General features: G+C 50.4%; 1 protein-coding gene across 1 annotated transcript in view; it reads left to right on the top strand.

Annotated features, from left to right (window-relative positions):
- The first annotated feature begins 5250 nt into the window (after nt 1-5250).
- The window catches only part of PARVB (parvin beta), a 50847-nt gene continuing 43693 nt past the window's right edge, over nt 5251-12404 (top strand). The window contains exon 1 of the mRNA XM_064654088.1: nt 5251-5526. Within this exon, the coding sequence (XP_064510158.1) occupies nt 5412-5526 (115 nt within the window). The 5' untranslated portion in view covers nt 5251-5411. The remainder of the gene's footprint in view (nt 5527-12404) is intronic.

Below are 12404 nucleotides of genomic sequence, written 5' to 3'. Positions count from 1 at the left end.
ATCGGCAGGAAAGAAAGCCTGGAAACTTGGGTTTGTGGTGCAGTGTGTTTGCCAAGCTGGGACGTCCATGAACAGCGAGTGCTTTCTCTGCTGTCATCTTTGTTGTGGGAGGAATCTTTGTTTATATGCAATTTTTGGAGTCGGTCTGGCAGTTGTATGCAGGTGTGAAAACAGGAAACAATAGCCCTTATCCCCAGGAAAGAAAGCCTGGAAACTTGGGTTTGTGGTGCAGTGTGTTTGCCAAGCTGGCGCGTCCATGAACAGCGAGTGCTTTCTGTGTGTTCATCTTTGATGTGGGCGGAATCTATGTTTATATGCAATTTTGGGAGTTGGGCTGGCAGTTGGGAGGCAGGTGTGAAAACAGGTAATGACAGTGCTTATCAGCAGGGCAGAAAGCCTGGAAGCTTTGGCTTTGTGGTGCTTTTGGTTTGACAGCCTGGAGACTCCATGCGGAGCAAGATCTTTCTGTGCTGTCATCTTTGTTGTGGGAGGAATCTTTGTTTATATGCAATTTTCAGAGTTGGTGTGGCAGTTGGGAGGGAGGTGTGAAAACAGGAAACAATAGCCCTTATCCCCAAGAAAGAAAGCCTGGAAACTTGGGTTTGTGGTACAGTGTGTTTGCCAAGCTGGGGCGTCCATGAACAGCGAGTGCTTTCTGGGCTGTCATCTTTGTTGTGGGAGGAATCTTTGTTTATATGCAATTTTGGGAGTCGGTCTGGCAGCTGGGAGGCAGGTGTGAAAACAGGAAACGATAGCCATTATCCCCAGGACCGAAAACCTGGAAACTTGGGATTGTGGTGCAGTGTGTTTGCCAAGCTGGGGCGTCCATGAAGAGCGAGTGCTTTCTATGCTGTCATCTTTGTTGTGGGAGGAATCCTTGTTTATATGCAATTTTGGGAGTTGGGCTGGCAGTTAGGAGGCAGGTGTAAAACCAGGAAACAATAGCCCTTTTCCCCAGGAAAGAAAGCCTGGAAACTTGGGTTTGTGGTGCAGTGTGTTTGCCAAGCTGGGGCGTCCATGAATAGCGAGTGCTTTCTGTGCTGTCATCTTTGTTGTGGGAGGAATCTTTGTTTATATGCAAATTTTGGAGTTGGGCAGGCAGTTGGGAGGCAGGTGTGAAAACAGGAAATGACAGCGCTTATCGGCAGGAAAGAAAGCCTGGAAGCTTTGGCTTTGTGGTGCTTTTGGTTTGTCAGCCTGGAGACTCCATGGGGAGCAGGAGCTTTCTCTCCCTACATCTTTGTTGTGGGAGGAATCTTCCTTCGTATGCAATTTTGGGAGTTGGTCTGGCAGTTGGGAGGCAGGTGTGAAAACATGAAATGACAGCGCTAATCGGCAGGACAGAAAGCCTGGTAGCTTTGGCTTTGTGGTGCTTTTGGTCTGACAGCCTGGAGGCTCCATGCGGAGCCAGATCTTTCTGTGCTGTCATGTTTGTTGTGGGAGGAATCTTTGTTTATATGCAATTTTCAGAGTTGGTGTGGCAGTTGGGAGGCAGGTGTGAAAACAGGAAACAATAGCCCTTATCCCCAGGAAAGAAAGCCTGGAAACTTGGGTTTGTGGTGCAGTGTGTTTGCCAAGCTGGGGCGTCCATGAACAGCGAGTGCTTTCTGGGCAGTCATCTTTGTTGTGGGAGGAGTCTTTGTTTATATGCAATTTTGGGAGTCGGGCTGGCAGTTGGGAGGCAGGTGTGAAAACTGGAAACAATAGCCATTATCCCCAGGAAAGAAAGCCTGGAAACTTGGGTTTGTGGTGCAGTGTGTTTGCCAAGCTGGCGCGTCCATGAACAGCGAGTGCTTTCTGGGCAGTCATCTTTGTTGTGGGAGGAGTCTTTGTTTATATGCAATTTTGGGAGTTGGGCTGGCAGTTGGGAGGCGGGGCTGAAAACAGGAAATGGCAGCGCTTATCAGCAAAACAGAAAGGCTGGAAGCTTTGGTTTTGTGGAGCTTTTGGTTTGTCAGCCTGGAGACTCCATGGGGAGCAGGAGCTTTCTCTGCCTACATCTTCGCTGTGGGAGGAATCTTTGTTTATATGCAATTTTGGGAGTTGGGCTGGCAGTTGGGAGGCAGGTGTGAAAACAGGAAATGACAGCGCTTATCGGCGGGAAAGAAAGCCTGGAAACTTGGGTTTGTGGTGCAGTGTGTTTGCCAAGCTGGGGCGTCCATGAACAGCGAGTGCTTTCTGTGCTGTCATCTTTGTTGTGGGAGGAATCCTTGTTTATATGCAATTTTGGGAGTCGGTCTGGCAGTTGGGAGGCAGGTGTAAAACCAGGAAACAATACCCCTTTTCCCCAGGAAAGAAAGCCTGGAAACTTGGGTTTGTGGTGCAGTGTGTTTGCCAAGCTGGGGAGTCCATGAACAGCGAGTGCTTTCTGGGCTGTCATCTTTGTTGTGGGAGGAGTCTTTGTTTATATGCAATTTTGGGAGTCGGGCTGGCAGTTGGGAGGCAGGTATGAAAACAGGAAACAATAGCCATTATCCCCAGGAAAGAAAGCCTGGAAACTTGGGTTTGTGGTGCAGTGTGTTTGCCAAGCTGGGGGGTCCATGAACAGCGAGTGCTTTCTGGGCTGTCATCTTTGTTGTGGGAGGAATCTTTGTTTATATGCAGTTTTGGGATTTGGGCTGGCAGTTGGGAGGCAGGTGTGAAAACAGGAAATGACAGCGCTTATCGGCAGGAAAGAAAGCCTGGAAGCTTTGGCTTTGTGGTGCTTTTGGTTTGTCAGCCTGGAGACTCCATGCGGAGCAGGAGCTTTCTCTGCCTACATTTTCGCTGTGGGAGGAATCTTCCTTCGTATGCAATTTTGAGAGTTGGGCAGGCAGTTGGGAGTCAGGTGTGAAAACAGGAAATGACAGCGCTTATCGGCACGACAGAAAGCCTGGAAGCTTTGGCTTTGTGGTGCTTTTGGTTTGACAGCCTGGAGACTCCATGCGGAGCAAGATCTTTCTGTGCTGTCATCTTTGATGTTGGCGGAAGCTTTGTTTATATGCAATTTTGGGAGTTGGGCTTGCAGTTGGAAGGCAGGTGTGAAAACAGGAAATGACAGCGGTTATCGGCAGGAAAGAAAGCCTGGAAACTTGGGTTTGTGGTGCAGTGTGTTTGCCAAGCTGGGGCGTCCATGAATAGCAAGTGCTTTCTATGCTGTCATCTTTGATGTGGGAGGAATCTTTGTTTATATGCAATTTTGGGATTTGGGCTGGCAGTTGGGAGGCAGGTGTGAAAACAGGAAATGACAGCGCTAATCGGCAGGACAGAAAGCCTGGAAGCTTTGGCTTTGTGGTGCTTTTGGTTTGACAGCCTGGAGACTCCATGCGGAGCCAGATCTTTCTGTGCTGTCATCAGTCCAATCTGGTCTGGGGGCTGGACCCTCTGGAAGCTGGGAAATGAGCAGCAGGTTATGTTAAAATCCACAGTATATATTCTTTTGTGAGATACTTAAATGATGTGGTAACACATAATGTAATGGGGCTGGAGGAAATTATGGATGTGGAAATTCTGCTCACTAATCTGATGAGGAAACCCTTATCCAAGTTCCTTGCAGTGCAGGACTTCTGAGATGTAGAAAGCACCTCCTGGTTCTTGGTTACTTTCTCCAGAGGAATGTTTATAAACTTCAGATCTAAAGGCAAATATTTAAAGTAGCTGCGGGTCCTACTCCAAACCTGTCATTACCCCTCAGTTTATTTGCCATTCTCCTGTTGATTTGCAAAACACAACAGAAATAGACTCTGCAACCAAACCTATGGTTCAAATGCAGAAGGAAAACCAAGCTGAAAAACAGGTGAGCAAGCAGTGTTTTCTTGAATCTTTCTTTAGCTGTTGTGTTAAATATTGCTTTCAATAGGGAAAAGAGGTTCCCAGAAGCCATTTGGAAGGGTCTTTCCAGCCCTAGTCATGTGTGCCCTGCACTTCCCTCCTGCTGGCACGTGCCCTGGGGTGACTTTGTGCCCAGTCACACTGGAAAGCTTGTGCTGGCTGATTTTGGGTTGGGTTTGTTGGGTTGGGTTTTTTTATTAGCTGCCAAAGTGCCCGTAGAAAAGCAATGAGCAGCTGGAGGTGAGAGACAAGGGTGGGCCTTGGTGAGAGAGGGGATGAGCTCGGGTTAAGTCTCATGAAACTCCACTCTCAGAACAGTGTCTCTGCCATCTTCTGCTCGGGACATGTCCTGTAGTGCTACTTCTGTGTCAGGTCAGGCGTGAAAATGTGTCCTGTGAGCTGGGTGTGCAGATCCTGAGCCAGGCTGGGTGTGCAGATCCCGAGCCAAGCTGTGCTGGTTTGAATGTGGCTCTTTGTTGGGATGAGGGCTGCTGACAGGGGAGCTGCTTGTGGGAGCACGGCCAAGGGTTGTGCCTGGCTTTTAGGGACCCAGGAGCCTCATTAAAATAACTGGGACCACTTCAGGGGCTTAAACTTAAGGTTTCACAGGATCAGAGCCTAACGGTATAAACTCTTCAGGAGCTGTTTTTAATGTGTATTCCACAAAACCCTTATCGTGTTCCCGGGTGCTGTAAAATGATAAGTAATAAATTCTCGCTGTGGGATGAAGCCCAAGTTTCTGTTTTTGGCTGTTTCTGTGCACACACCATGCTGGTTGGCAGCATGGGAGGAGGTGACAATCCCCCTGTGACCTCAGTACCTGTGAGCTTGGCAAACACGGAGCCCATGGCCCCCCTTCTCCTCGACCTTTCCGCCAAGGAGATGCCAAACCTGCCTGGCAACATGCCAGGAAGAGGAGGCAGGCTAGTCCCGCAGAAGGAGCACATGGCTGCGAAATTAGGAGGCAAATCTGAATGTAGCCAGCAAGGACCTGCCACAGTGTGCCCTGGCACATGGCACACGCTGGGCGCTTGCCCTCACCTGCGTCCAACTGTCGCAAAACGTGGAAGGTGTGTAAAAACTTGCTTAAGAAAGGATGTCCTTTGATGTTTGATCTTACTTTCAAAGGCTGAGAACTGGCTGTGACGAGACATGAGGCTTTGCTTTGCTTCGATGTTGGTTGTTTTTTTGTTGTTTTTTTTTTTTTTTTTTCTTTCTACCCACTTTCTCTCGGCGCGGTCGCTGCGGTCGCGGCGGTGCCCCGCAGGAGGGCGATGCTCCAGGAGATGCTCCAGGCGACGCTCCAGGTGATGCTCCAGCGGGGTGCCTGCTCTCGGGTGGGTGTGTGTGTGTGCTCGGGCATCTCCCCGCCCCCGGCCCCTGGCGGGGTGTCCCTTGTCTGGAAGTGCCTCCCTCGCACTTCCCGGCCGTGGCAGGGCGCTGTGGCCGCCGGCAGCGCTCCCGGTCCGCCCCCAGCTCCGGCTGCTCTCCCCCGCCTCTGCTGCTCGGCGATCCCCGCTCCGGGCTGTGCTGGGGCCCGGCAGCCCCCGGCGGGTCGGGCAGGGCAGGGAGGGCTCCCCGAGAGCCGCAGGCACGGCCCCATGTCCGCACAGCCCCTGCGATCCCCGACGCTGCGGCCGCACAGGATGAAGAAAGAGGAGTCGTTCCTGGGCAAGCTCGGCGGGACCCTGGCCAGGAAGAAGAAAGCCAAGGAGGGTGAGCTCGGCGGAGGGGAGGGAGGGAGGGACGCGCTTCCCTGTCCCGTCCCGGAGCCCTGCTTTGTTCGGGGCACCGCAGCCCCACCGGGACCGGGGCCTGGCCGGGGGGTCCCGGCGATGGGGACCGGGATGCCCGGGCGATCCCGGCGCCTGGAAGTGCCCGGTGTGGAGCGGCCATTCATCGGGCTCGGCCGCTCCCACCGTCGCTGCCCGGCCCCCCTTGCACATCCCGCTGGGAAAGGGAACCCCAGCACCCGCTGCCGGATAAACTCCCGCTGATCGGGGACACCGCCGGCGTCGTTTTTTTCCCTGGACCGAGAGTTGAAGGAACGATGAAGTCCCACCTGTGCGTCGTGGCAGGTCCGCTTCATCCGTGGGCTTTGTGCTGGTTCTTTGCCCGGAGCTGATTTTCATAACCAGGCACATCCAGCCGAGCCACCCCGCTCTCGAGGGCCGGGATTCCTCACGGGAATTCCTCGCTTACACCGTGCGTTGTCAGGGAGATGCTCCCCCAGCCCCACGGGCAGCACCCACATCGGGGGGCTCAGCTCGGCTCCCACTGAGCACCCTCCTCAATTGTGCCCTGGCACAGCCTGGCGTGGGCACAGCGAGGTGTCCCCGGAGCCACCCGCTCTCCCAGGGGCTGGGCAGGGATAGCACCGCGTGCCTCGACCTACACGACTTTGGTGCTGCTGGTGTAGACAGGGGGTCCTCTGGCCGCCAGGCTGGATAACGATGGTGCAGCCCCGAATACACAGAGTGGACCTTTCTCCTCCGAGGAGGGTGTGCACTATGCTCCTCAGCTTCCCCGACTGGCCACATACTGGCTTCTGCTGAGAAACTCTTCCTCTCTGTTATCCCCAGGCTCCTGCCATCTGCTAGCTGGAAATCTGGGTGTCCCAGCTGGAAATCTGGGTGTCCTTGCCTCATGGCTTAATGCATTTTTGACTTGCCGGCTTGGTTTTGTTCTCATGTTTGATGGGTGTAGTGTAGGGATGTAATTCAAGTTTCAGCCTCCTTCCAGCTGGCTGCTGAGCACATATTTTGCCCAGATTGAGTCCATGAACTGCCAGCAGCGTTTATGAGGCAGCTTTTTAATATTTAATAATAAAATATTAGGCCTTGAGACCTGTGAGTTGCTTCCCTTTCCTTCTGCTGGCTGTTTTGGTGTGGCTTACTGGTATTTCCTTCATTATCTATTTCTAATGGAGTTTCTCTGACGTGGCTCTGCTGAGGGGCAGCAGAAGCAGCTGTGCCTTGCTGAGATGATCTCATTTGCTTTTGAAGAAAGATGGTGGAAAAAACTCATCTCCAGCTGGGATGCTGAGCACATGATCTGAAAGAGAGGATTTCGTTCAGAGGTGGCTTCTGAGCTGAAGCAGGTTGGCAATGTCCCTTAAATGAGACATTTCAGCATCACTAGGTGGTGTTTTTGAGGTGACTGCTTTCAGTGGGGCCAACCAGACTTTTTGCTGAGTTTGCCTGTTATTTTACCTGCTGGTGTGGCCACGGCTCCTGTTGGCAGTGGAAGGGCTCATTTTGGTTGCTTAGTGGGGAACCACCTCTGTGGTGATGAAAAGCGTGACAGTCACACTCGTGTCAGGGCGGTGGGCAGGAAACTGAAACGTGTGAGGCAGCTTTTAGTTTGAGTTTTCCTTCCAGTATGAAAACGTGAAGGGAGGAGAGACTCTCTGCAAGCCCGAGGAGCCACTGCTTGGTTGGGTGTGACATCCTGTGGTGTCGCAGGTGGCTGAGCCCCTTCGTTGTGAGGGAAAACGGCTTTTTACCCTCTGTGGGGCAGCTCTCAGACTGAAGGTGCCCAGGGAATGGCTGTGGAACTGGAGAGGGCCAAAGGATAAGCAGTGATGAGCTGCCGGGTCCAGAAGAGGACCGTGGCTCATGGCAGGACCTGGGCAGCCACAGGAGCAAATTTCAGGGCTAGAAAATGAACCTTTTTATGTTATGTTTAAGCTCATCCGAGTGAGATGACAGACCACGTAGGAGCCCTGTGGTCGGTGTGTCCCGCGTGCTTGGGAACCGCCCTGCCCTTGGGAATTCCCCGCCTCCCTCCAGGTTTCTGCTGGTTTTCCCCGAGGGAACCGGCAGAGGTCAGAGCGATCTTCCCAGAGTAAATCCTGCCGTCTCCATATCAGATGGGAATGCTGCCTGCTCGTTTGCCACAGCCCGGAACGCTTCTCGCCTCCTCTGCCTCCAAAGCAAACCCGCCCCAGGGCTCTTTGTGCGTTCTGTTTGCTTTCCCCCTTGCGCTGCAGCTCTCACCGTCCCAGCTGTATCCACACAAAGACCTTTAACCTGGTCTGTGCAAGAGCTAAACCCCACTTACATTAATCCTTTTTGTGCACAACTTGTGAGCCGTGCAGCTCTCAGGCCCTGACGTTTTCCTTTGCCACTTAGCGTGGTTTCCATTGCTTTAATCACAGGTAGGAGCCATGCAATAAATATCCATAATATGGGATTACTAACCCATGAGCAACTAAATTTAAGTTTGGGGGTTTTTTTGGCTAACATGCTGCCATGTATTTTTAGAGAGGCTGTGTTGGGAGAGGAGGGTTCATTAGGCTTATCAAAGCAGCCAGTGTGAACTCCTACCCTTGCTTTATGATGGGAGGGTAAGTAAAGTTCAGAAGTACTGGTGATAGACACTGTGGCAGCCTTTGAAATATGTATTTCAGTGTGTAAACAGCTCTTGCTTTAGCAGGATGATATGGCAGCAGGCTGTGTGGGTGTCAGTAGCTGGGGTAGGGTCTGGTCAAATTCATCAGTGTTTTAAGTCAAATTCTATACATTGCTTAATTGTTTGAGGAAGACTTTGAATTTCTACCTCAAACCTCTGCTTTACACTATCACACCTTAATCTTCTGTTTCTGAATTTTTATGGCTGAACAGACTTTTTAGGCAGCCGTGACTCAACAGAAGGAGCAGCCCCCGTTGCTCCTGGGGAGGCTGTTTTTACCCTGGTTTCCTATGGAAGTGGGAGTGAGTGATCTCACTGTCTGTTTGGCTCCTCCCTTCCTCTTCCTTCCCAGGAATACTTTTAACCCGTAGTTTGGCTAAAAATGCCCCTGAGAGAAAAGTCTTGGTGGTCATTAATGGCTGCAGGTTGTGTCAAAGTGAGTCACAAGTGAGTATAGAACAAATCTATACTATATATATGCAGGACCTTAGTGGAGTCCTGCAGCAGGAAAAGGGGGAGATGAGCTCAACCCTTCTGTGCTACTGGAGAGCCCACATGGGAGGGATTTGGCCAGAGAAAGGCCAGGGGAGAGCACTGCATGGAGATGTGTGTTCTTAACCTTGTAATCAGTCATGACACACATCCTTAGAAAAGTGGGATGTGTCAGTTCCAGTGCTCTGCGACCACTTGGCTTTTCCTTCTCCTCCTTCTCCCCCTGTGGGAAAATCTGCAAAAATCTAACTTTGCCTGATGTTAGTGTTACATGGCTCTGTCTTGGTGTATCTGAGGTTTACAGTAGGTATTAGGAAGAAATTCCTCCCTGTGAGGGTGGGAGGGCCTTGGGCAACAAGCTGTGGCTGCCCCATCTCTGGAAATGTCCAAGGCCAGGCTGGACGGGGCTTGGATCAACCTGGGCAAGTGGAAGGTGTCCTTGCCCATTGCAGGGGTGTTGGAACAAGATGATCTTAAGTTCCTTTCCAACCCAAACCATTCTGTGATTCTATGATCTTGAGCTTTCAGTGTGTGCCACCTGTTCTCCAAAATCTGCTTTAAACACCGTAGGAAAATTTAGGGGTGTTAGCAGGTTACAGTTTGTAAGCTGGATGATCCCTTGGCTTCTTTTCAGACCTTGTGAAGGGCAGTGCTGTGTTTCATCTTCATCTACAAAAGGAAATTGAAAAAATCTGCCCTTTCCTGTCGGTCAGAGCGATGCTGCTGTGCTGAAATAAAGGAGAGGGTTTGCTGCTTCACTCCCAGCCTACTCGAAAGGCTTTGTTTTCCTGTGTGAAAGATCTGGGCAGCAGGTGTTTGGCTAAATAAGCTTTCTATTATTGTATTTATATGTGTGTGGGTATGTATATATATAGCCTCTATGAAGGAGTCAGTGGAATAGAACAGACTCAGTTGCTTCGTGTTGTGTCCCAGTGACATGACTGAGGGTGGGCACAGGGGTGAGGAAACTGCTCCAGGGAAGAGCCATATACTTGTGCCTGAGGAAATCAATAGGAGAGGGGAACAAGGGACAGAGAGATGACAGTGCTGCTGGGGGCAGGATTATTGCAACAGCAGCTGAATAATGGGAAAGTTTTGCCCATACCAGGGGAGGTTACAGAGCTGTTCTCGGGGTGTGTGGGTCAGTGTATCAGTGAGATGTTGTGGCTGCACAACGTTCACTGCTGCAGTTGCCTGTGGGCACAACCAGCTCGGTAAATGGCTTGATAGGGGTGTGTTTCACAGGGTTTTCCTCCCAGAGAAAGGTGGCAGGTGCTGCCTCTATTTTGCAGGGAGAAGAGGGGGGTGGTGAGGAAGTGATTTGTTCAAGGTCATCTGGCAACTGTTGGCAAAACCAGGGAAAGAATCCATACATCTCCTGGGTTGTCTCTGGTGCCACATCCTTAGGCAAAGGTGCTGCGTAATCTGCCTGTTTCCCACAGCTCTGCACACTCTAAAACCCACCTCCAGATTGTTCAGGTGGGGCTGCTTGTACTACTGCCTGAGTCACTTGGGCTTTCTGGAGGGCAGAACACGGGGAATGAGATCAACAGCAGGATTAAACTGGAGGAGACTTCATGTCAAACCTGTCTCTCGCAGACCCTTGAGGTGCAACCTGAAATAAGCTTCAGCTGGTTGCTTCTCACTGTCTCCTGACCTGACACTCAGTGTATTTGTAAGGCTCTTCCTTTTAATAGACTGGTGTCAGTGCTCACCCTCTTCTTAATTTACTTTCCACACTCATGGTGCGTGGCAGTGAATTCTTAGTCAGATGGAGAGACAAATACAAATTATGTCAGGTGTAATTCTGTGGTCCTGCTTCACACAAGTACCTTTGCTGCAGTCTGAGAGGATACTGGACTGAGGAGGTGTGTTTGTCCATTGTGATGTGCTACTGCTGGTGAAATACCCAAACAGAAGATGAAGTGGGTGCTGGTTAAGCAGAATTACTTGCCCTTTAAGAAAGGAATTTGCATGTAATTACATTGAAGCTACATGCTGCCCCAGATATGTGCATGTATCCGTAGAAAGTCTGTGCAAACATATGCAGATTCATATTTCAAGTTCAGTTTGTTATCCTTTCTACCACTAACTTAAACAGACCTAAATTTCCAGTTGGAACTGTACAGCCTAATTGCTGTTTCCACTGAAGGGCTCAGGTCCCTCTGACCAGGTCTGGTTTCAGTCTTGCTAGAGCAGTGCCAGCTTTGGTTCTGACTGTTCCCAGCTGTCCTGGGAATATAGTTTGTGTCAGGGTCTCAAGTGAAAGGAACTTCACATGCACAGGAATGATCCTTTTAACAGAATAATAGACCCCACATTTTCCTCCTGTAGCTGCAGCTAGGCTGGGCTGGTTCAGCCAGCACAGCTTTAGGCACAATCTCCTGGTGAGACAGGAGACTTTTGAATTACAGCTGGAAGTTTTCCTCCAGACAGGATGCAGCAAGACCCATAAAATAGCTCCATGGCTCTTCAGCAGTGCATTGAGGAAAGTGACCTACTTTCATTTAAGAAAAACAGACATTCAAAAGTTGTTTTATTTCCAGAGTTGCAATCATTAAAATAAGAGTCACTGTAAGAACAGTTATGTTCCATCATAAAACCTTAGCGAGGTGGTTATCAACAACTCCAGTTTTCCAAAACCAGATTTCCAGTCCTTTTCTCCTTAAAGTCTACCCTTATTTCAAAGCAGTTGTTCAGTGATACATGTGTTAATTTCTTTTAGAGGGTTTATTAATTATGATACCTTGGGAGGGACTTCTAGAAGCAGGCAGCTGGCTGGTTCTGCTTCAGGGAGTGTGTGGGTGAGCCCTGTGAGACTCTGGAGAGCTGCACATGGATGTGGTAGGAGTGGGGGGAGCTGCAAAGTCACAGCTCATGGAAAGTTATGAAGGAGGGATTCTTGATCTCACTGGTGGATCTGTGCAGGGAGATCAGTCTGTGTTCTGCAGTGCATTGTCATTAATACATTAATCACACTGATTAACGTGCTTGTGTTTGTAAGAGTTGGGATATTTAGATCACTTCGTTAATAGAAATAAATGCATCCTGCTGGTTTGCACATTGGCAATACAGAGGTACAGAAGATTGGGTACAGTTATGCATAACAGTGCTAAATGCCTTTTTATGTACTTCAAGAGCTGTTACAGGCCAGCTGATCTGAGAACAGATGAAGCTGTTGGAGTTTTGAGCTTTGATGTTCATAGATTTGGGAGATTAGCTGGCAAGCTCCTTCCATTGCAAAAGCGTGTCAGAACAACTTGCTGCTGAGGGATCCAGGGCTATGTGGTCTGAGGCAAACCCAGCACCAGGCAGAGTCTGCTGGTTGCAGGAGTTGGTGTTTCAGCAGCTCCAGCTTTGCTGTTCAGCTGGGAAGGAAATTGTGCCTTGTGCATACGAGTGTCATGGCCACAGATTCCAGTTTGGGGCTGTGGAAGTGCCAGCATGGCTGGTACTTCAGAGCTGCCCATGTGGGATTTGGATGCCAAATGACACATGTCATAAGGAGAAGGAGTTTCCTACCTCACCTGTAACATCCCCTCTCTGTGATTCTTGTCCCCCTTGCTGCTGCTGGCAATGCAGGACACTCTGGGTGTGCCTTCTCAACCCTGAGTCTTGTTCTCTTCTCAGCCCTCGAGCTCCTCTCAGTCATTTCAGGAGACCTGGAGGACAGCAAGGAAGGAGGAAGG

The sequence above is a fragment of the Pseudopipra pipra genome, chromosome 5, assembly GCF_036250125.1.
Source record: "Pseudopipra pipra isolate bDixPip1 chromosome 5, bDixPip1.hap1, whole genome shotgun sequence".
NCBI lineage: Eukaryota > Metazoa > Chordata > Aves > Passeriformes > Pipridae > Pseudopipra > Pseudopipra pipra.
Note: the sequence above shows the minus strand (reverse complement) of the source record. Positions and strands in the feature narration are given on the sequence as shown.